This window comes from Seriola aureovittata, chromosome 16, assembly GCF_021018895.1.
Source record: "Seriola aureovittata isolate HTS-2021-v1 ecotype China chromosome 16, ASM2101889v1, whole genome shotgun sequence".
Classification (NCBI taxonomy): domain Eukaryota; kingdom Metazoa; phylum Chordata; class Actinopteri; order Carangiformes; family Carangidae; genus Seriola; species Seriola aureovittata.
In genome coordinates, this window is record NC_079379.1 from 9,341,375 (window position 1) to 9,364,332 (window position 22,958).

The 22,958-nt window shown below is 41.6% G+C and overlaps 1 protein-coding gene and 1 long non-coding RNA gene across 2 annotated transcripts in view; one reads left to right on the forward strand and one right to left on the reverse strand.

The window, feature by feature from the left end:
* samd12 (sterile alpha motif domain containing 12) overlaps positions 1–15,829 on the forward strand; it is a 101,247-nt gene extending 85,418 nt beyond the window's left edge. The window contains exon 5 of the mRNA XM_056399528.1: positions 11,518–15,829. Coding sequence (XP_056255503.1) covers positions 11,518–11,549 — 32 coding nt within the window. The 3' untranslated portion in view covers positions 11,550–15,829. The remainder of the gene's footprint in view (positions 1–11,517) is intronic.
* LOC130183810 (uncharacterized) lies at positions 12,796–21,655 on the reverse strand. The gene is made up of 3 exons (XR_008829882.1): positions 21,439–21,655; positions 15,957–16,088; positions 12,796–13,656 (listed from the first exon to the last, which is right to left on the reverse strand). It is a non-coding gene; the product is annotated as an uncharacterized LOC130183810 (long non-coding RNA).
* Positions 21,656–22,958: the final 1,303 nt, after the last annotated feature.

The window sequence follows — 22,958 nt, forward strand, 5'->3', positions numbered from 1 at the left end:
CAAAGAACACTCAACAGGCATATCCCAAGGGCGAATTGGATAGTGCTGTGGTAATAGACTTGTTTTCTTCACTTTAGCAGTATGTCATTGGCTTAGGAAGTTGTCCTAGAGTCGGGAGTGTCATGGTCATGCCAATTTCACTCGTGTCGGGTGGCTTCGGTTACATTTCCTTAGAGAATTTCAAAGTAACGACATATCTAAATATGATAACATGGTTGGAATAAGTGGGTTAAATGTGCACTGTGACACTGAGAAGCCAGGGGCCACGTTGAATATGCTACAAAAAACATACATAGGTCATTACACACTCAAGGAGGTATTTATAAAGGAAGAATGCTCACACATCATGCTATTTCTACAGCAAACCAAGTTTTAGATATGCATATATGTAGTGGAAATTAAATAATTAAATATATTGAATATAATTTGAATATATGGGGTTGTATATTGGGTTATTAGTTAATATCACTGAATAGTTGTACTTTTGCAGTCTACATAGGGATCTATAATATTCCAATCAAAGCTACATTCATGAAATTAATTAATTACGTTTGTTTAATCAATTATGCTTTTGTTTTTATTAACATTGGAGGCATCTTTTTATTTTTTTACCAAGTGTTTATGTATTTAATTGTGAGGCACATTTGAAAGTCAGTTTAGTGCAATAAACAATTATAATGTCTGCTACTGACTGAGAGCTCGCTGCTGATCATGGTTTACAGGCACATGTGATAAGTTAATGATGATAATACGGGAGCTAAAATAGCCAGAGTTCCCCAATGTAATGATGACCGCTCTGACATTGTTTGAGGAATCTGCCAATATAATACAGACAGTGCTTCTTCTTTACTCTTCTTTTAATTGACAAGGCTACAGACTGGTGGAGCAGAAGGAGGCATTGATAGGCAGATGATTATGGTCATAGCAGTAGTGCATGACTTCCTTTTCTAGATTTTTGCATACCTCTATTCAGACAGGATCTGTAGGAGATTAAAGTGATGAGTCCGAGAAAAAAAAATCAACTCTTACACATCATTAACACTTATTGAAGAGCTTTGGTCCATTTCAGCGACCTTCACCACACAATTTCATATGGCTGTGCATGTACTGTATATAGTATGTGCTATGCAAAAGTTTAAAGCACTTTAGATGCGTATCCATCATACAATACCATCAGGGGAGATTGCGATCGGTCACACATTCATTCTGCAGCGTGACAGCCAGAGTAATAAAGGACTTTCTTCAGTGTCAAGAAGAACAAGGAGTCAGTCGGTCTGGGATTACATGAAGAGACAGAAGACACTGAGACACTGAACCTAAATCAACAGAAGAGCTGTGGCAAATTCTCCAAGATGTTCAGAACAACCTACCTGCCGAGTACCTTTAGAAACTGTGCACAAGTGAACCTCGGAGAATTGTAGGTCACTTTTATTTGCTCCCTGGCCAAACTTCAATTCACAAAAATGGGTTCACATCAATACCAGTAACATTACAACAGAATATTTCAGGAATTTCTTTGATTAATGTTTTTTTGTTTTTTTTTGGGGGGAGTATTTTTTCCTCTTTTTGTTTTGACAACTGATTAATTCACAGCAATTCAAAGGGTAGCAGAGGTTCATGTAACTGAACAAATGAGATTATAACTGGAACATAACCAGTAGCAAGGTTTCTGCCGGTAAACATAGACACTGTGTTTATTTGTGATTTTTTTGAGGGACTATGAGTTTCTTAGGGAATGGGCAATTAAGAGAAAGAGATATGAGGAGGGAGAAAATATCGCAGCTAAGACGGGGGGGAGGAAGTGAGAGAGAGAGGAAGAATCTCATAGAGAGACACAAAAAAAAAAAAAAAAACTATTCTCTGGGAACACAATGCCGGATGGCGTGCTCCAGCTAAATAAATTATCACGGGGGCTATTTTTAAGCTGAAGTGTAAATGCAGTAATCCTTGGAGCAGGAGCTGCGAAGAGCCAACACACAGAAGCCACATCAGGGAATACAGCTCTGCCTTTATCTTCCCCTCCTGCTCACCCAGCTCTCTCTCCTCTCTCTGTCTTTTCCTCTCTCTCTCTTTCTTTCTCTCTCTCACACACACACACACACACACACCCTCCACTCCCCACATCTCCACCCCATCCCAGCACCTCTATCTTTTCTCACTTTATCCGTTTCCCGTTTTTCTCTTTCGTTTCTCTCTTTCTTTTCTCCCCTGCCTTTCATATGGTAAAAGCCTCCTTTCTGTGTCAAAGTATTTTGCTTATCACTGAGCCCTCTATGGGGACTCCACTGAGTTCTATTGTAATAAACAATAACAGACCTTTGAACAAGACAGGGAGGGGAAACATGTAAGTGGCACGCAAAGAAGCGGCAGTCAGAGGATATTAGGCCACAGTGGGTCATTCTGCAACCTGCAAACAAATCTTTCTTAGCCGATGTATAATGTTAAGGACTGAATTTTTTATAGTCGGGTCCCTGCGGGAAGATGTTGTCAAGCTCAGGGAAAGTTTCTCTAAGACGCTGTAGCTCCTTGGCAGTATTGTGCTGTTTTGCTACAGGAAAGGAGACACTCCTCTGCTGCTGTTTAATAGCACATAATGGGGTGTCGTTAATCACCAGCACAGGCTGAGGTTTCACAAGGTTAATGACGGCGTAGCCAAGCTCTCAACTGTGTCCCATTCCTAAGGTATTTATCAGTGTCAGCAAGAACCTGAGAGCTGACTTCAGTTCATAGTTCTCTCTCTCTCTCGCTGTGTCCACACGTCTTTACCTTTTCTTCTTTCTTTCTCGTCTTTCTACCTCCGTCCTACTCCACCCCTCCCCCTTTCTCACTCCTTTGCTCACTGGCTGTATCATGTGTGATACACACGAGAAAACAAAAATAAACCAGGTGTTAAAAGTGCAGCCTAGAGGTGGGCAATATGGATAAAATCTTCTATCTTCTATATTATATATGGGCGCCGGTGGCACAGGAGGTCAGGTGGGTCGTCCAGTAATCGGAAGGTCGGTGGTTCGATCCCTGGCTCCTCCAGTCTGCATGTTGAAGTGTCCCAAGGCAAGATACTGAACCTTGAATTGCCTTCGATCTATCATTGGTGTGTGTGTGTGTGTAAGTGAAAAGCACAGTATGCATAGAAAATGTACATGACTGTATGCTTGTGTGAATGAATGGGTGAAAAGCACTTTGAGTGGATGATATGACTACAAAAGTGCAGTCCATTTAATTTTATGTTGCAATATCTAGGGCTGCAGCTAATGTTGAATTCTGTCAAGGGTTAATCTGCTTATCTCGATTAATTGATTATCCATTTGCTGTATAAGATGTCAGAAAATAGTGAAAACTGTTCATGCCTGTTTGTAGCAATAGCAGTGACATCTTTAAATGTCTTGCTTTGTCTGACAGAAGCACAAAAAACACAAAGATATCTAGTTTACATTTACATTACATAAAACATACAAACCTTGGAGAAGCTGCAACAAGGGAAAAGTGACTTAAATGGTTAATCTGCATCAATATGATAGTGTTTCTGTCAGTTGACTTTAATCAACTAAATGTTATCAATACTTATTACGATGGAGCAAATGGTCTGGAAACAGTGGAGAAAGCACACATCTTATAAGCTTCAACAGCAGATGAAGTTTGCTCAGTTGTCAAGGAGACAAGGCTTCAGCTGTAATCATGTGACCTAAGTAATGAATCAAATGAACTCCATCTGCTGAGGAGGGCAGCATGATATGACCGAAATCGCTGCAAATTTTACAGTAATGAGACCTTGTGCTAAGAATTTTTAGTCAAACTAATAATTCCAAGGTCGGTAATGGACCATGGAGCTCAGCCGAGAAACAGTTTACAAGTAGAATAATGTTTTTGAATGAAATACCTGAAATCAAGGTGCTTCATTACAATAGTGCAACAATCCCATGAACCAATGTAATCCAGAACGAAGTCCTGATTGTGCGATGTTGCCTGCAATGGCCTAATGCAACTAGAGACACTGAGGAGTATAGGAGGTGTGGCAACATTACTGAAATTATCTTCTCTAAATATATTGTCGGTTGCAAAAGAAACAGGGGGAAACAGCATCCTTGAAACTGTCCAAAGGTAACAAAATCCACAAGAACCAGAACCTCTAATGTCTTTAATTTAATCTGTACAAAACCAGAAGTGTAAAAACAACATGCTGTGTTTTTTTTTTTTTTTAAATGAGCCAAACTATTCCTAGATGCAGTGATTTACTGGAGTCACTTCCCCAGTCTTCTCATCTAACTCTCAGCAAGGAAGCAAATATGTGTGATTCCCTGTTCCTTTAACTTTCAGATATCAGTATTTCTACAAAAGGTAATAGGCTGTTCGGCTTTGCTGCATTCAGTCAAAAGAAAGTCCTAATTTCAGGAGCTGGAATATCAAATGCAGTATCATATTTATTCCTTGTTTTTCATCCTGATAAAATGCTCTAACCACAGTCAGTTTTACACCAGTAACCACCCATGATGTTGTGTAAGCCTCAGGCTAATCGCACCACTAATGTCATCAAAGTAGAACTTGGGGGGATTGTGCTTTCCTGTTTAACACCATGATTCATCTAAAGGCATTTCATCAATCAAGAGAGACGAACAGAGAGAGGAGCTGAGCTGTACAGGAAAATCCCCCACCGGGGTTTAGACAGTGTTGGTGGGAGGGGAGAGGTGAAGAGATATGGCTGAAGATCTTGGGTGGATGTGATGGATGTGCAGTGGAGTTTCTGATGAGGTGAATCGGGGGGGGTTGCATCAATCTCGACATGGCAGCTGACAGCAGCAGAGAGAGGAACAGTTTTGAATTCTGACAGCAACAAGATGATTGGCTCGCAGAGGCCATCACACAATCTGATTGGTTTAACTGAAAGAGTGACTGCGCTCAGTTGAGTTTGGAAAGCGGGGAAACCGAAGAGAGAGAAGGTAAATAAAGTAAACCTGAACTTTCACCAAGCTTCATATCTACACAAATGTGCTCCCACGCAGCCATGCTTTCACTGACATAAACATGCACATAAATATAGAAACGTGGCGACATCAGCATACATGCACTGAAATAAATGAAGGGCTTGTTTTTACTGTTCCACTTTTTTGGCTCCTTTGCATCGCCATCTTTAAGCCCTGAAGGCCATGACAGCTCTGTGTCAGGAGAGATATCCTGCATGATAGAGCAGCACAGTAAAGAAATGGTACTGAGCTCAGTTTGACAGTCCCCTGCTGAGCAACTAAAGGAAGCTGAAGCATGGAGGCAAAATCTGTGTGTGTGTGTGTGTGTGTGTTTGTGTGTGTGTGTGTCAGTGTATGTGTTGGCAGGTGGCACTGGAAAAGGCACAGTGGCAAACAAATCCAACTTGACACAAGTTAGAATACCAAAATACAAGCACTTTGAGAACTACTATCCCTCTGTCTCTTGCTCTTGCATAAAATAGACTTATTTACTTAACCTCACTGGGTTCCGCTGATGAGGAGCTCTACTTTAAAGAGATAGATGGAGAACGGAGGGAGGTGGGGGGTGGGGGGGGGGTGACTTCCCATCAGTTGTTTATGTTGTTGAAATCAGGGCAGGAAAAGAAGCAGGCATGCTCGCTGAGAGTCACAGAATAAGATGACCTATTTTGAACACACGCTGGGAGACGAGGCTCTCTAAACCTTATCTGAGCACCACAGAGGCTCAGAACTCTACATATATAAATATATATCGACATGTATGCATCTCCGTGCGCATATATGTATCTGTGGCTCTTCTTCACTTGTCTAAACTTTCACTCGGATTAATCATCTAAGCCTGTGGCAGATGTGATATAGGTGGATGACCTGTCACTTTCAACAACTATACCTTCTGGTGGAAGCCCTTGAGTCAGACAAACAGTAGACTTAACATAAATCAATATATAAATCAATAGCACACATTCTTCTGTAAGTGCAAAGAGTTTACCTCCTGGCCCTCTGTGTTATGGTATGTTGGTAAGGTCATGGTAGTCCAGACCACACGTTTACTGTACTTTTGTTGAGTGTGAGGCTTACAGAAGACGAATTATTGAACCATGCAAGAACATGTGATAACAATGTGTCAGACTTGTACCAGTTAACCTTCAGCAGCCAAGCTGATCATTACCCAGCGACTCCCAGAAAGTGTCTTGTAGGTCATAGATGTTCAGTTTTTGGTTTGTATTTCTATTATAATTGCTTTTATTACAGTTTCTAATGTTGAGGCTTACACTAAATACATTGGACTGTGGGTGCCTTTGTATCTCTACATTCAGTATAGAATTATGTCCATATTGGACCATTCCTAACCTAACCATGATCTTTCAGTTCCCTAACCATTAAAAGTACCTTGAAAATAGATTATTTGCTGTAGCCATGATCTTTCCCTAACTTTGCTATACTGTCATTCCCTTGCACAAATATTGCAGAAAGCAAGAATTTTAAAAACATCACTGAATGTAGCCTGGTGTTTTGCAGAATCAGCCAATACCAACATTCTTGATTGGCAGCAAGTACAACATAACTGTGACACCCTCAAGGATATTCAATATGTCAAATGAAATGAACCATCCTATCTTTTTTCTTTGCTTTTGTCTTGTGAAATCTTTTACCTCTCCAGGCCTCTGAAAATCCCTCAGATGAAACAATCTGAGAAGTAAAAAATCAATCTTTCTTTGAACTGCTGACAGCTCATGTCCACACTAAGGACGTAACAATTGATAAGAGGTCACATGCTTCATTTGAAATGGTCACAAGCCCAAAAGTTTGCAAACCACTGCTCTAAGGAAGTGTTGGTGGAGCTGCTTTTTTGTTTAAAGGTTCTGTAAATGAGAGTTTAAACATTAATATAGCAGCCAACAACTATTTTCTATGTAAAGATATAGTGGACTAATGGTGTCTTGAGCAAAAAATGAAGTCACACCCCCACTAAATGAGCTGTAGTCTAAGTTTCTCTGTTCTATGTTTTGGTATCCGAGATGGCTACACGTGCATGTTAGTGCACGTATGTGTGCATGAGTTGTTAAACCACTGGGCTGCCCACACGGCACTGTCAGTGTGATTCATATGGCCGGACCTAGCTGATAAGTCCAAGGATGAATTTCTTTCCCCATCTGACCGTGGAGCCAATACTGGTATGGCTTTTCTGAGATGGAGAATCTGCTGTGGCAGTGACAATCGTTTACAGAACCTTTAATCATCTATTTAATACATTTCTTATTTGTAATTAATGATGGTTAGGCTCATTAAATCTTGCTTTGACACAACCAACTAAGAGTTAGAGACACTGTCCTTAACAGGGTTTTCTTCTTATAATGTAGAATTGCATGACGGACTCAGTACCACACAGACAAGACTCATTATTCTCTATTCTCATACTAATTAGATGACAAAATTTACTATTCATTTTTTTTTGTCTCATAAGCAATTGTACCACTCAGCTCCATGCTCAGTGTTTCTACCAGTGTTTTTTAACCAGTGTTCCATAAAACAGCAGTAGATTTTTTCTTTTCTTTCTTGGGTTTTGTTGACAAAAAAATAAAAATATAGAAGATCCTCCAGCCTCATCCTTTAAATCCACATCTCAAGGTTTCCCCAACAACAGGGAAGCACCACCAGGTAAAGCCTGGATCTAGCCTACAGAACAAATACTTCAAAGCCGGATGGAAAGAATCAGTGCAAATATGTCCTCATTCACGTTTTCGGTGTGAGACATGGCGCACAGCAGAGAGAGGCTGCACGGTGAGGTGTGCTCTGATTAAACAATCGAGACAGGTCTCATTACAAATGAATGGGTGAGCCCCGTAGAGAAAGAGAGGCAAAGAGAGATGAGATGAATCCAGGGGAGAGAGAGAGAAAGAGATTTTGATGATCCAGACATTTGACTACCTGTCTCTTAAAAGCTGCTCATCTGTTAATACTAGCATATCACATTCATCATTTGTACTTGCAGCGCAAGAGAGTACGCTACTGCAGGCTACAGGAGCTGAATTTCTCTGTGTGTTAGTGTGATGTGCGTGCAAGCAGCCATGTGTGAACGTATGGGTGTGAGATCGAATCTGTGTGTGAATTACACTGCGGAGCAGTACATTAATAATAGATCAACTCTCCCTTTGTTTGGGACATAAACGTGATGAGTGGGCTTTGTAATTGGTTGGTTTAATAACTGCAGACTAACCAAGTGTTCTCTGCCTCTCTTTCTCAAACACACACACACACACACACACGCAATTACACACCACAGAAACATGTCGAAATTGTAATTCTCTGTCAGATGCTGGAGCACACGCTCTCCACACTCATGTCAGGGAGGCATTCACATGCTGGTCTGTTTAATTTAGGTTTGGCAGATTATAGTAATTATGTTAAAGAAAAGATTTTCCAGAGTAATTTGCCCTTTTCCGTCCTTGAAGACTGAATCAGCAGGGCTGAAGCATCATACTCTCCCTTTCTTTCTTACTCTAACTCTAACCAGGTTGGAAAATATGTTCACATAAAGGTTGTGAAAGCATCCAGGGTTTTATTGTTTTGCATGGTTTTATGACAACAGTAATCTCTTTGATCATCTGAAAATGTTTTCCTATCGATGTAACCACAGCCGGAACAGCAAAAAATCCCATATATTAAAATGCAGAGCATGTGTTTTATGTCTGTTTATGTGTTTGTTTGTGTGTGTGCAAGAGAGAGAGAAGGGGGGGGGTTGTGTGTGTGTATACTAGCAGCCAAGAGAAGCATAGTGACGCCAACATAAATTGGAAATGTGGAGTATGTCATTGAACTGCACCTCTGGACCTGCTCTCCATTCAGCACTAACTCAGAACAGTGTGAGTGTGTGTATGTGTGTGTGTGTGTGTGTGTGTGTGTGTGTGTGTGTGTGTGTGTGTGTGTGATGGTGTATCAATGTAAACAACACATAAAATTAAGATTCAGAGCAGGTTTCTCTGTGTTTGTATGATTTGTAAATAAGGTGGCTGTTTGCATCTGCATGTGACAATGCAAACTATCCTTGAAATTAAGATGTAGACTGGGAGAGAGAGGAGAGGTTGGTGGTGGTGGGGTGAGGTTGGGGGGGGGGGGGGGGTTGAAGAATCTTTCGAACATGCTGACAGCTTGTCAAGGCCCTCCTACGACTGTAATGAATTTCAGCCTTTTGTGGTGTGTGGTCCCACAGCACAGATAAGCCCTGGCACTAATACAGTTAATAAGGAGGGTGTGTGTGTGTGTGTGTGTGCGTGCGTGCGTGTGTGTGAGCATGTGTGTGTGCGTGTGTGTGTGTGTGTGTGTGGGCTGACACGGTGTTTACATGCTGTGTTTGTCAGTAATGATAATGAATATTACATGGATGAATTTGAATGGCTGTTCATGTGCATATGTGTAATAGAACCCCTGCCAGGGTGGAATGTAACTCATTACATTTTAGTAAGCTACAGTACAGTTTTTTGTGTTTTCTCATTTATTGCTGCTTGACACTTCACGGAAACCTTTTACTTTACTCTAGGGTGACCAGATTTTCACCATTTTCAGGGGACGTTCCCCGTTTTTGGTGGCTTGTCCCCGGTTGGACCTGTCCCCAGAAATATCCTCGTTTTTAATGTTTGTGATTAAAAACAGACATCCGGCAATGTGCTTGTTTTTGCCAACAGATGGGTAAGGCTGCTAGCTATGGCAGCTTCAGAAGTGAACCATCAAAATAGAGGTATCTAATCAGATTTTTCTTTTTTTGTTGTTGTCTCTAGGCATAGAAAAGGTTGGTGGGCTAACTCATTGGTTAAGAGTTCATAACCTGGCAGTAAACTGACAAAAAAATAAACATACTTCAAACAAACCTCACGACCGCTTCAAAGGTAGGGAGTCGTCATTTTATCAGCCGGCCTTCACAATAATTTTTTACAATACAAATGGTCAAACAGTGGTCAAAATACATGACTGTCCCCCATTTTATTTCAAAGGTAAAAACCGTACTTACCTCACTTTATTCCACTACATTTATTTAACAGCTATCGCAAACCGCTAACTTCAGCAAAATAGTAATTTGGCCTTTAATGGACGAGACCACTGTTCATTTCCTGTTTCCAATTGACCACCAACATTTTTTTTTTAAATATAAGCACAATTCCTCCTGAAACGTAGCTATGTGTTTATTGTTGCAACCATGTCAACGAAGCTCAGCTAACCTCAGTGAAGTAGTAATTCAACTGATGTTTTGCTGAACCTAACCAAACTTTAAGCTTTGCATTCTCATTTTATTGTAGAGGGGCATTGACATATGAAATATTGTGTGTTTTTTTTTTTTTGTTTGTTTTTTTGGAAGATGTGCTTGAATAAATCATGTGATGAGTTTGTAAAATACAGATGAAACCAGTGGTTCCCGCTCTTTTTTGCTTGTGACCCCATACACAACACATTTCAGATGTATCTAAATTGTTAGTAATTAGAAATTAAGTCAAGATTAAGATTGATTACACCAATTTTCTCTTTAAACATCTCATATGGTTTTATATAAGAATTATAGCACTGAAGTCAAAGGAATACAACTTCCACCACTAGAAAACTGTATCTGGAGACTTTTACTACTACACTTCTTTTACTATACCCTCAAGTCTTAAAATGCTAACATGAATTCTCAAGTCTGTGTTGGCTCTCTGGCCTGAGTTTCAGCTCCCACAGGTGAAGAGAAAAATATATAAAATCACAAATGTGTTCCCTTGCATGCACACACACACACACACACACACACACACACACACACACACACAAGCTGTTGTCAGAGTCAGGGCTGGCATGTATCTTTGTGCCTTGTCATCACATGCTCTGACTGAGCTCTAAATGTCACTTGTCTCTCTCCGCTTCATCTGCCTGACTCATCCTCCTTGTCTTCACTCTGCATTTGAAATGCTTCTCTGTGTGTGTGTGTGTGTGTGTGTGTGTGTGTGTGTGTGTGTGTGAGGCTGACATGTGCTGGTGGTGTGTATGCGTTTGATGGACACACTGCTGCTTTCCACCTCCTTTTGTACGGCGCCTGCAAGCACAATGATGCCCACTGCATTGATTTTCTTGTGCCATTTTATAATTATGTCTCCTCTCTTTTTATTCGTCCTCCCCCTCTCTCTCTCCCTCTTTCTCTCTTTTATCCTGTCTCTCTTATCTCCCTCCTCTCTCGTCTATTTTTCTAATTCCATCCCCCTGATCCATTTTTATGCCTCACTGTGCCCATGCTTGTTATCTCGGCCCTTTCTCTTTTTTTTGCTGTTTGATCTCAACTTCTTAATTTCCTCTCGGTTTCGTTTTACACCCCCCCTTCCCCGCTTTTCCTGTGATGGTCGTCATCGTTTCTCTTTTTGTTCTTCTGTTTTCGTCTTATTTTTCTCTTTCTTGCCATTTGTGATTTTTCTCAACCTCTTCCTCTTTCCAACGAGAGCACTCTTCTCTCCTTCTCACACCCCCGACCATCTTTTCTGTGATTTTCACATGAACTTTTTTTCAATCTTGTCTGTCTTCTGTCTTTTTTTTTTTTTTGCAGCCTCTCTGGAGTGCACTCCATCTTCACCATAGCCTGACGGAGCAGGATACCCAGTCACGAAAGGACACAGACGGCCAACACCTAGCCAACATCCACCCAGTATGTGATCCTCAGACTTCTCCCTGGAACCAATCACAGCTCTCCGCTTCACACCTTTTGGTTTCTGTCCTCGACTTCTCCAAAGACTGATTTGGAAAAATACCCATGCCTTCTTTTCTTCCTAGCCACTCCTCAGCAGCTCCCACGAGTTCTGACTCGTTGTTTCCTCGCAGTCCAAACAATTCCTCACAGCTTCCTGGAGTCTGACCAATAGTTTCCATTACAGATGTCCCATCTCCAGTCATTTCTGACCTTTGCTGCCAAACCTCCACCAGACTTCAAACGCTATAACTCCTCCACTCCTTTCATACATCCCTTTCCCCCCCTTTCCTCAAGAACAACACCCAACAGCCAAGCCCCCCCACCCTCAGCCACCATTTACCCAGAATCCAATGTTTGCTTGGCTGGGTTTCCTGAAAGCATTTAAACACGGTGAAACCATTGCCTTGTGGTTGGACCATGTTTTTGTGCTACTTTGCTTTTACGGAACTGATCCCAAATCATTACCCCCCACTCTTCCAGTAAAGAGTGACACCTACAGTATTATTCACAGTCTCTTTGTGGCATGTTAGCTCCTTCATCGTAGCACTTTAATGTGTATTTTCTCCCATGCGTACCTTTGTGGTACGATGCTGAGCCTGCGACTGCCCTACTAAGGACTTTTGGTAATGAAGAAGAAAATAAAAGTCTGTCCACAAGACTGCTCCTATACACCTCTCCTTCCCACACTCTTTCTCCTTATCTCCTCACAGACTATACTGCAACAACCGCAAGAGGGTGACACATTTTACACAACCATGCGTGTGTGTTTTTGTGCTTTTTCTCTCTCTCTCTCTCTCTCTCTCATTCTGTGCATAGATCCTGTAAACGGTGTTCGGCAAAGCCTGGTGAAGTCTCCGTATCTCTTCCCCTCTCCATATTGTGGATCGCTCTACTAATGTAGACAGTAAGCCTGAGAGAACTTCACTGTGAAAACAGTTAGCAGGGGAATAAACACTTGAACCTGGCATCACATTAGGGACGGTTAAGTTGGCTCCCCGAAAAAAATACAACGTTGTTCTGAAAAGCAATCTGAAGGCGATCAAGCAGAACCTGGACAAAAAAAAAAGAAAAAAAAAAGGGGGGGGTGAGCCGCGAGAAGGAAATTCCCTGTGAGTCCCTAAAAGCACTGTGCTAGTAGGTAAACTGATTTGGCAACCCCAGAAGGGAGGGGTTGAATGGAAAAAAAAAAAAAAGGAGCAAGTAAAGGAAAAGGGCTCAGTGAACCAAGAGATGCTATAACTTGAAATTCTTTACTGCTAATGAGGAGAGCAAAAGAAGAAAAGACATCACAGATAACAAAAGAGGAGCCTTTTTCATTTCCTCACCTCCGTATCTCCAACTCTTTATTGCTTTGTCTGCTTTCCATTTCACTGCTTGAAACTATTTTTAGATGCGATATATTGAAACTTGTGCAGAAAGGAGCCGTGCTGTGTGCAAAAGCTCATCATGGAAGTGTTGTATGTCAGTCTGTTAGGAAGATACCACTGTATCCTATTTATGTCTGATGAGGAAACTCAAATCTCTGCTGTCAATGTGAATAATGGCCACTCACTGTTGATATTATAGGTATATTAACTGCACTTAAAAGCACATGTGTCTGTCATGAAACAAAACAGCTGTTACTTAGATCACTGTCATCGTCTCCACTATGTCTATGAGTGTAAATACATTATAAAATCCTGTAGCCAGTATAATGACCTCTAAATATCACCTGCTGATTTCAGTGTACTGGAGTGATATTTATCAAAAGCTTGTATCCACACCGGTGTAGCATGAGCTGTTGTCACGGTAACAACATCTTTCCTTTCCTGGAAGGGAGCTGTCAATCAGAGGAGCATAAAATAGCCGCTGCGGTTGGCGGAGAGGGAATAAAAAAGGGGGTCAACGTCGGCCCCTGAGAGCCATTGCGTTGTAATGGGATTCCATTTGTACACGGGTCCCTCTGTGTCCAGCCATTCATTGTTTGGATAGCGGCCGTCGCCTAATGCGGCAAAGGACCTGCAAGCAGATTGAATAGTATTGATCAGATCTTTGGGACGTACAGTCAGTCCTCCCAGATTACAAAAGCCTCAAGCCCTGTGTGTGTGTGTGTGTGTGTGTGTGTATGTGTGTGTGTGAGAGAGAGAGAGAGAGAGAGACAGTCACATAGGAATGGAGTTGTTCAGGCTAAAACACAAGTGGCTATTTCACGGTTGGGTGGAGATGCCGTGTCCATGTCTGTCAAGGCCACGGGAGGAAGGGGAGGGCTGAAGCTTCCGTTAAGTTTGGAATTTCTCCACTCCTCAATTTCAGATTGGAAAGTGTCAACAACTAAACTGGAAGAAATGGTTTGCATTGGCAAAAGTGTGAGACCCAGTTTTACACTTTATAATACAGGCTAACCATTTTCATCAATTAAATGAATTGAGTATGATGTCGTTCAAACAACTTAGTCAGTCTAGCTGCGTGGTGGTGTTAAACAAATAGTTCAACATTATGCGAAAATACACTTATTAACTTCCTTGTAAAGAATTAGATAAGAAGATTGATGCCACTCTCATATCTACTTGCTAAATATGAATCTACAGCCAGCTGCCTATTAGCTTAGCTTTTCATAAAGACTGAGGGAAACAGCTGACCTGGCTCTAGGCAATAAAACCTTTTGTTTTTCAAAGCTCTTATGTTCAAATGCTTCTGACCATATCTGATTAAAATGTAATATGTTTATTTGCTTTCTTGCCAAGAGATGATTGGATTGAAACCACTGTCATGTCTGTCCAATAAACACAAAGCTTCAGTCAGCAGACAGTTAGCTTAGCCTAGCATTAAGACAGGTTTTGTCCAATGGTAACAAAATGTACCTACCAGCACAATTAGTGAGCTTTAAAGGTGTTTTAGTAACCCCTCAGAGCCAGTTACTAGCTGTTTACCTCCCTTTGCCGCGCTTTCTTTTTATGCTAGGCTAAGCTAACCGACTAGCGGACCCATATGAGAGTAACATTGACTGAATGACATTTAAGTGAAATTCTACAGTTTGCTTGGATATGGTCAGAAGTATTAAAATTTACACATAAGAGCCTGACCAAAACCAACATCCATGCGTTCCCTAAATCTGATGGGAAAAGAGCATAAGGCTGCCTTCTCGTGTCTCACAGTATATGAACCACTTGCATTGAATTTCATCATATTTTGTGATGGTAGCCCTGTAAAGAAAGTACTCTGTATTCTAACTCAATTGCAATTCTGGACTTCAATGTGGCTATAAAGGATTATTGAAAGTGTTTGCATCAAAATATATTCCTTTGTTCTCAAAGGGGCTTTGAAATTAATTTGGACAAATTTAGTACAGACAGTCTAAACTTTGGGTGAAGACATACAGTTGCTTGCAGGCTCTCTCCATCACATAATAAATGTACAGTAGCAGTGTGTTTTAGTTATCCATATCCTAGGCTGCAGCACTGTAATAACCCTGAGTGTAAAGAAATATTGATTCTTTTGTTGTTACTCTCCAGAGTGTATGTTCCGTACTTGCAGGGAGGGAAGCAAGGGAATACATTTTCCTCCAGAGGCATGAGGGGAAACTTCCCACAGTGTTTCTGGCACAGATATCCAGGTATAACCAGCTTGACATCTGGCAACTGTGCCAAGGTGTCCGAGGACTTGCCTGAACTGGTTCAGCCCATAGTCTCCCAGTACCTGTAAGAGGTTTGGCATGTACTCATAGACACTGATACACAGTGCACTGTTACACAAAAGAATGCCAGACTAAACCTCACACAGCGTTATTGCACAAGAACTTTTTCACATGCTGACACGCAAGTAAAAGGCACACAAACCCAGACTTTGCGTATAAAATACACGTACAAAAGCACACACATACACACACTCAGAATTCTCAACAAATTAGCTGTAAACACAGTCACAGCCGTTCACACACTTCACATAAGTTGTGCATAAACACAAACATGGCAGACATATTAAGCAACAACTCAAACACAATCTAAACAGAAAGACAAACAAGACTTTTCTTTTCCTCCCATGTTGACAGCATGTTTCGATTTAGTTTTTGTAACCAACAGGCATGCAGAGAAAGTCTCTACTCCCAATCTATCTACATATAAGGTGCCTAATGATGGATATTAATGATGATATTGATATCACCATGAGTATATAATAAACAGATTAATCTTCATGTATAGTGTGTTCTGTGTTTATTCTATGTGTGTGTGTGTGTGTGTGGCGGCCCAATAAGGGTGTTACAACTCTTTCTAAATCTGCTCACACAGTGCAATTCTGTGTGTGTATGTACATCTACTTACACGCAGCAGATGTAGATGCCTACTGAGTTTGCAAAAAAGATTTCCTGACAGATGTTGTGGCTGGAGCGGGATGACGTTGGCAGATCGGGCAGCATCCACCATCCAACAGGCCCCTGGACCCTGCAGGAGAAGCTGTGGATAACAACTGCACACATGACTCTGAGTACTTACATGCTTATTTTTAATATTCTGCCACTTCTATTGTGCACATAAACAATTTATGCATCCACATTGATATACATGATCCGTACAAAGTTATGTGCTGCTCATTTTCCACTTCTCAGAGACGGCAACAGCAGCAAAAGCAATTGTCCTCTATAAAATACTTGTGAGTTGTAATAAATAAAACCTAAACGTGTCTTTCTTTACTTTGATTTTTGCTTATTAACTTGTATACATTTCATATCTTAGTGAAAAACTGAACAGTGAAGCCGAGTTTTCAGGAGCTTTAAGAAACACATTACAGTACATTATAGACACTACTTTCTACTAAGAAGTACTTTTTCTCATCTTAAAGGGTTTAAGGTTAAAAGCTTAATCATCAATAATGATTAAGCTTTTAACCATTTATAATAGTTAATAATTTAATCATTTAAAGTGCATTCTAGATAGTCAAAATGACCCTTTAAAGTACTCAGACTCAGTATTAGGCTCAAGATGAAAGCTAATACATTTAAAAGCAACAGATACGGAAATTTATATATCTAAATATTTGTCATCTCCCTCTACGTCTTTGGTTCAATGAATGATTTATTCGAAAGTATAGATTTTGGGAGTATACAAAATGCACTGTTCTTCCAGCTCAGCACAGACCCAGAGCTTTCAGATGTAATAGCTGCAATAGGAAAAGGGACGAGGAAAGAGCAGGTGGCATTAGAAACATGGTCTTAATTTTGAGAAACTAATTATACCCAGGTATCACGATGAATCCCACAGTGAAATCGATCTTTGGATGAATTGAAATTGATGCCCTACAAACGCTACGCACGGCGTAGTACTTTTTAAGCGGGGCTGTTCCGCAGTGGCGAGGGTGAGGTGAAGGGGAGGAGGAGGAGGTGGATAACAGGCGTGAGGGATGAAGAGAAAGAGAGATATGACAGAAAATCACTAGCGCTCAGTCCCCTGCCTGCCTCTCCCGAGACCTGCAACACACACCCTCAGCACTCTGGGCTCTCACCGCCTGCCTGGATGAAATCTCCACAGTTTTTGTCCAAGTGTGTGTGTGTGTGTGTCTGAAATTTCCCTCCACAGTTTTTTGACTTTTCCCTGTCCATCTTTTCTCTCTCTCAGTTTTACTGCTCTAATTCTATCCATTACTCATTCTGTGTGAATCTGAGAATCCATCTCAAACATGTGCTCTATCATCTATTCACCCCCCCCCCCCCCCCCACCCACCCCCTATGGTATTATTGTAATGCTTCACACTTTTCAGCTGTGTCTATTTCTATATCCTTGTTTTTCTATGTCACTGTGGATACTCCTACATCACTTTCCTTTACTTGTTTCTCCTTCATACATTCTCTCTCTCTCTCTCTCTCTCTCTCTCTCTTTCTCTCTATTTATGTAGCCTCCCTCTCTCTGCATCACCCTCTGCCTGGCTCTTGCGCATAACACTCTGCATTCCCATCTTCCTCCGTCACACATTCATGTCGAGCACAAGCAGGCGGCTGTATGAATTAAACATCTTAGACAGTGCGCACGCTGAGCCCCTTTGGAGTGTCATGATGAGCACTGGTACCCAGATAGGGGGCTCTGGCCACACACCGTTAGTGTTTGTCAGGGTCTGTGTGCGTGTTACTCGGCACTTGACACAGTATCACACTGAGCAGCGAGGGTTATCACATCTGTTTTCCTTCATGTTTTACCGTCAAAGGGGGGGAGGATGGAGGGGGGTGGGGTGGGGGAGACGTTTAATGTGCTAAAGCTTTACTACTTTGACAAGAAAAAAAAAAAAGTTTTTTTTCACACTCTTTTTCATGCTTTCCTTGTCTCATCCTGTGTCTTATCTCTCCTCTCTCCTCTTATCTTGTTTGACTTCTCAGTACATGTTGTTTTCAGCTAGTGGTTTCTACCCACCCCAGCCCCCTCTTGTTTTACTCACTTGCTTACATTTTTCAACTTTTATACAACTTTTTTTTCTTCTATTCTTTTTTTTTTTTTTTTATCTATTTGCTTTTTGTCCTTCTGCTGTTTCCACCCCACCCCACCCCCTCTCTATTTAACCCATAACCTCTCTCCCACTTCATCCTGTTCCCACTGGCCCTGTCAATGTGACATGATATGAAAACCTTTCAAAGCAATTGATGTTGCTTATTTTGCCGAGGATCATCTGATCTGTGTTCATCATTATCTCTACATGTGGAAACGTCAGTGTGCCTGTTGTGTGCGTACGAAACTGCGCACACATGTAAGTGGGCATCAGGAGATTTCCTTCACCGGCCGAGGAGGTTAAGCCTTCTTATCAACCTTCGCGGTGCGGTGATTGAGTATAGATCAAGCTGACATCCATCCGTTCGTGAACTCCCCCGGTCCTCGCACTCCGCTGCCTGGCTATGCTCTCGTCACCAACAGCCACTTTTCATGGGGTTTTATCTTGCCAGCTTTGTCACGACCAGTGTCATCGCTGCAGAGGATAAGTCGCACTTCCGTTACACAGATTTACTGTGGCAACCTTTCACAGTTTAAGGGTTCTTTTTCAGGTCAAACTAAAGGGCTGCAAAATCTATTCCAACTGGAAGACCACAGCATAGAGGGGGGAAATAATTGGTGCTAAAAAATGGGAAGGTCCCATTTGAAAACCTTTACCTTTGGTTCAGCTTCCTCCTAAAGTAATACAAGTAGCAGTTCTTCAAGGTACAAGTAGTGTGTGTACCTTAAAGCTGCATAAATGATTCTTGAATGGATTCACTCATAGTGACAACGGCCGTCTCCGCTCTAAGGAGCATTTTAGTGTTTTTCAGTTCATTGTTTTGGTTTTGTGACATGCATATGTACTGTTTTGGTTCACTCTCATCGCCCTCATTGGGTTTTTTTTGTCAGAGCAAAATATCTATGATAAATCCACCATATGCTACCTGCCCAGAGCCAGAACATGGTGGAGCATTTAGCTCCTAAAGAGCAGGACTTTTTTCTCAGAAGTTGGTGGAGACGGAAACAAAACTAAAAGTGGAGCAGAAATTGAATGTGCAACCAGGCAACTGTTTGAAATGTTTTCCATATGCCATATATAAACGTTGTGTTTACAGCTTTTTACAGGTTACAGTTTACACAAAAATGCACTTTTAAAAGAGGTTTAGCGACGTTCGAGAGAACAGTTGATGGGCACTGTAGTTTTTAGCAACCTCACTCTAACAGGAGCAGCCTCGTGTGTTGGGGAGTATTTTCAGCTGTGAATTTGGTGCTCTGATGAGTATGTGCAGAAGCAGGACAGTGTATGTTTGACTGACTCAAATTATTCAGAAAGGAGGAATATGTGAAACAGTGTGGCTGCTCTTCATTCATTCTCTTTTGGTCTGTGACACTGAGGAATAAAGACAACTTGTTTGTAGGATCAATTTTTGTTGATTTGAGTCTTTTCATGTGATTTGTTGAGAACTAGTGAAATGATAATAAGCAGCGTTATTCACATCAGAGCAATCAATTAAACTAAGTGTCACAGTTTTGTAAAGCTTGATATCTTTGATATATTTCTGTGGTGCAGGCACTAACATGGTGTTTTATTCATCTTCACAGCTATTATTCCTTCTGTAATTCTCCACTCTTCCCTGTTCTTTTTGCCTCTATCTCATGTAACCTCTCAGCCTTGTGATTGTAATCTGTCTCCCCTTCCTTCAACTGATGTATTCAAATAAAAAATGGCTCTCCTTCCAAGTCTGCAGGGAAATGTCTTCTGGCCCAGCCTCCCATGGCGACAGTGCAGTCACACAGTTGAACAGGCGACGGCGGGGATGCTACAAGCCCTCAGACGCCCGCTGCCCGGTGACTTTTCCCCAGCACCTCGCACAGCTGTATGCTCCGTCGTTCAAAATCAAGGGGAAGCCGGGGTTATTACCACTATGTTTATGTGTCAGGCAGAGTCAATTATACCTCTGACAGGAGATGGGGGGGGGGGGGCACGCGCTAAACCTTTCCTCCTCGAGGCTGTGTGTGTGTATGTGTGTGTTTGCGTGTGTGAGTGAGATCCTGAGTTAATGTTTCTTGGGTTTTTTTTTTTAAAGCTTATGCATGTTTCTGGGCAAATGCGCTCCACAGGTGGGGAGAGAAAAAAAAATCTCCACCCTCTACTCCCCCCGTACGTTCAGCCCTGATGGAACAGGCCAGAGCTCATACTGGGGAGCCAGAACCTGGGGGCCTCCAGCCAGAAGGCGCCACTGAGGATGGAGGGGTGCTGTGAGCTTGCTCGTTAAACAGCCCTGCACCCGACCCTAATGATATCTGCCGGCAGGTTCGCTCGCTCTCCAGCCCTCGCTCCCTCCACCTCTCTCACACTGTATCTCTTCCTCACTCCCACCTCTCACCTCTTTTTCACTTTCACTCTCCCTCCGGCCTTCCTCCCTCTCCTGCTTTCTCTCCTCTTTCTTTCGCAGTCGCCATCTGCCTCTCTCTCTCTCTCTCTCTCTCTCTCTCTCTCTCTCACCGCTCTCCCCCTCCTGTTTGGGTGAGGAAGTCGAACCCGTCTGGTGGAGGGGACAGAGGCTCTGTCACACTTGCCTTCTAATGAGCAGTTGCTCGACGTGCCACCAGCTCTGACAGAGCCAAAATGGCCGACACATTTCACACCACTGGGCCTTGATCTGTCGGGTCTGTGAGTGACTGGCTTGATGGCTTCACTGTGAATGATACTACGTAGAAAAAAAGAAAGAAAAACAAAAAAAAAAGAACAAAAACAGAACAAAAGAAATGATGTAACATGGTGCCTTTGGTGAGAAATCGTCTATTCTTGTTTTCACTGTTGCGCAGAACTGGGACAGTGAAACGTGTGGTGGTGCTGGTGTCCTAAGGGGTTTAAAGTACAGGCGTGTTTGATGGCCTCCTCACTTTCATCCACTGTGTGTATGAGTCACTATTCATTTAGAGCCTTTTCATTCTCCATTTTCTCCACCTGGACAGGAGCTATTTAATGTCAGGGTATTTCCACCAGTGAATGATTAACATCAGTGTCCTAAATTGCTCCCTTACTAGAATTGTTATGAGACAGAAGCAGTTTGTTTGTCAGGGTCATATTTGTCTTACAGGTTGATGATCAATAGAAAAGAGGGACATTTATGGTCAGCAACCTCAACCCACGTAAACCAGTACGTGAGGAAAATTTTAATCCACTGCCTCGGACATTCATTGAGTTTCGGTGCCCTCCTTTCTCTGATCTGCAGTCGCATGCTATTCTCAAAGAAAATTGGACCATTTCACAATATCTTTATGCCAAATTCATGACAGCTGCAGGTAATAGATGGGTGGTTTGAACAAACAGAAACTCTCCTCCTACCTTGTTGTGCAACTTTGTATGTGGGTTCTGGTTAACCATAGATGTTCTGATCAAAATCTCCAAGTTTCCAAGGCAATCATCTCCACAGTATCATAAAAATCTGATTACCCATCAGGCTGTTGTTTCTTTTTTAGTTTGTTTTGATGAGTCAGGCATCTCTAAATGTTGGAATCAGACTACACAAGATTTATGTCTTGAAAATGAGATGGTCACTCAGTCAGATTAGGTGATTGTGGTGCCTTAAAATCCTGTTGTTACCTTGCCATCAAATGTAAGTTACGTGTGGAACGTCAACCAATCATAGCTGGAGGAGGCTCTGTCTTTTTGCCAAAATCGCATTGACTGTTGTCACTGAACATTTTGTGATGTTTTCAGAACTAGATAAAAGATAACCTCACCTCACCTGGAAAACTCCACAACTGGTTAATTTGTTCAAATACGAAAAAAAAAACAGCCCGTGTCTGCATTTCCCTGACTTGTGAACACTTGTGGTCCTGCAGATAATAATTGTTCTCTCTCAGTGAATCTCTAAGAAGCAGGTAGCGTTGTGTTTCTATGGCACTAAAATCGTTCTGGGAGCATATCCAGCTTGATTTTTGGGTGTGTATGACTTTGAAACCAGAGATCAAATATTAGTTGCTTAAACATTAAATTACATTAAATGTGGTACAGACATTCATGTCCTCCACAGGATGAATTTTACTTAACTTTCCATCTAGTGCTGTCATCAGGTCAAACTTCCAGTCTGTCCAGTACTTTGATTTATAAGCAGGTACCTGAAAACACCTCCCATTAGACTCAGCTGTACTTTGTGTTTTTTTTTTGCAAACATGCTATAATAACCTTTACCACCAACATGTTAGCATTGTCATATTGAGCATGTTAGTATGTTTATGTTAGCATTTAGCTTATAGCACCACTTCGCCTCAGAGTCAACAGCAGGGTTGTGGACTCTTTGTATTTATCTGAATTTGCACTGACAAATGATGCTGTCCTTCTGATCAGGGGTCACCAGATCAAAAAACACTCACCTGACAAGATGGGCCGGTTTGGAAAGCAGTCGTAGATGACTTATTTTGTTGTTCAGGATGGTAGACTTGGGTGTGTTAGCAGAAACACTCTGACATTTACCGCTTTAAGACTTTGTCCGCATCAGTTTTCCTCCAGCTCATGAGAAAAATGTGTACAATAAAAAAAAAGGCAGAACTCAACTGATCTTAATTCACTATTGAAAAGCACCTACAAGACAGTCTTGGGTACATTAAATACTTCCCCTGAAAATGTTGAGAATTGTAAAATCTTGTTTGTACCAGATGTTTGTATTCAGTCATTTAAATTTGTATTTTATGTTTTTGTGTTGTTATCCTCAAGTCCATAAATTCCAGCACAACTAGTGCAGCAAGGGACAGGGTTTGTTTTACCACCTCTTTGTGTGTGTATGCATGTGTGTGTGTGTGTGTGTGTGTGTGTGTGTGTGTTCACTTGTCTGTCTTTTTTAATTTTTGTGGCTTTTACGCTGG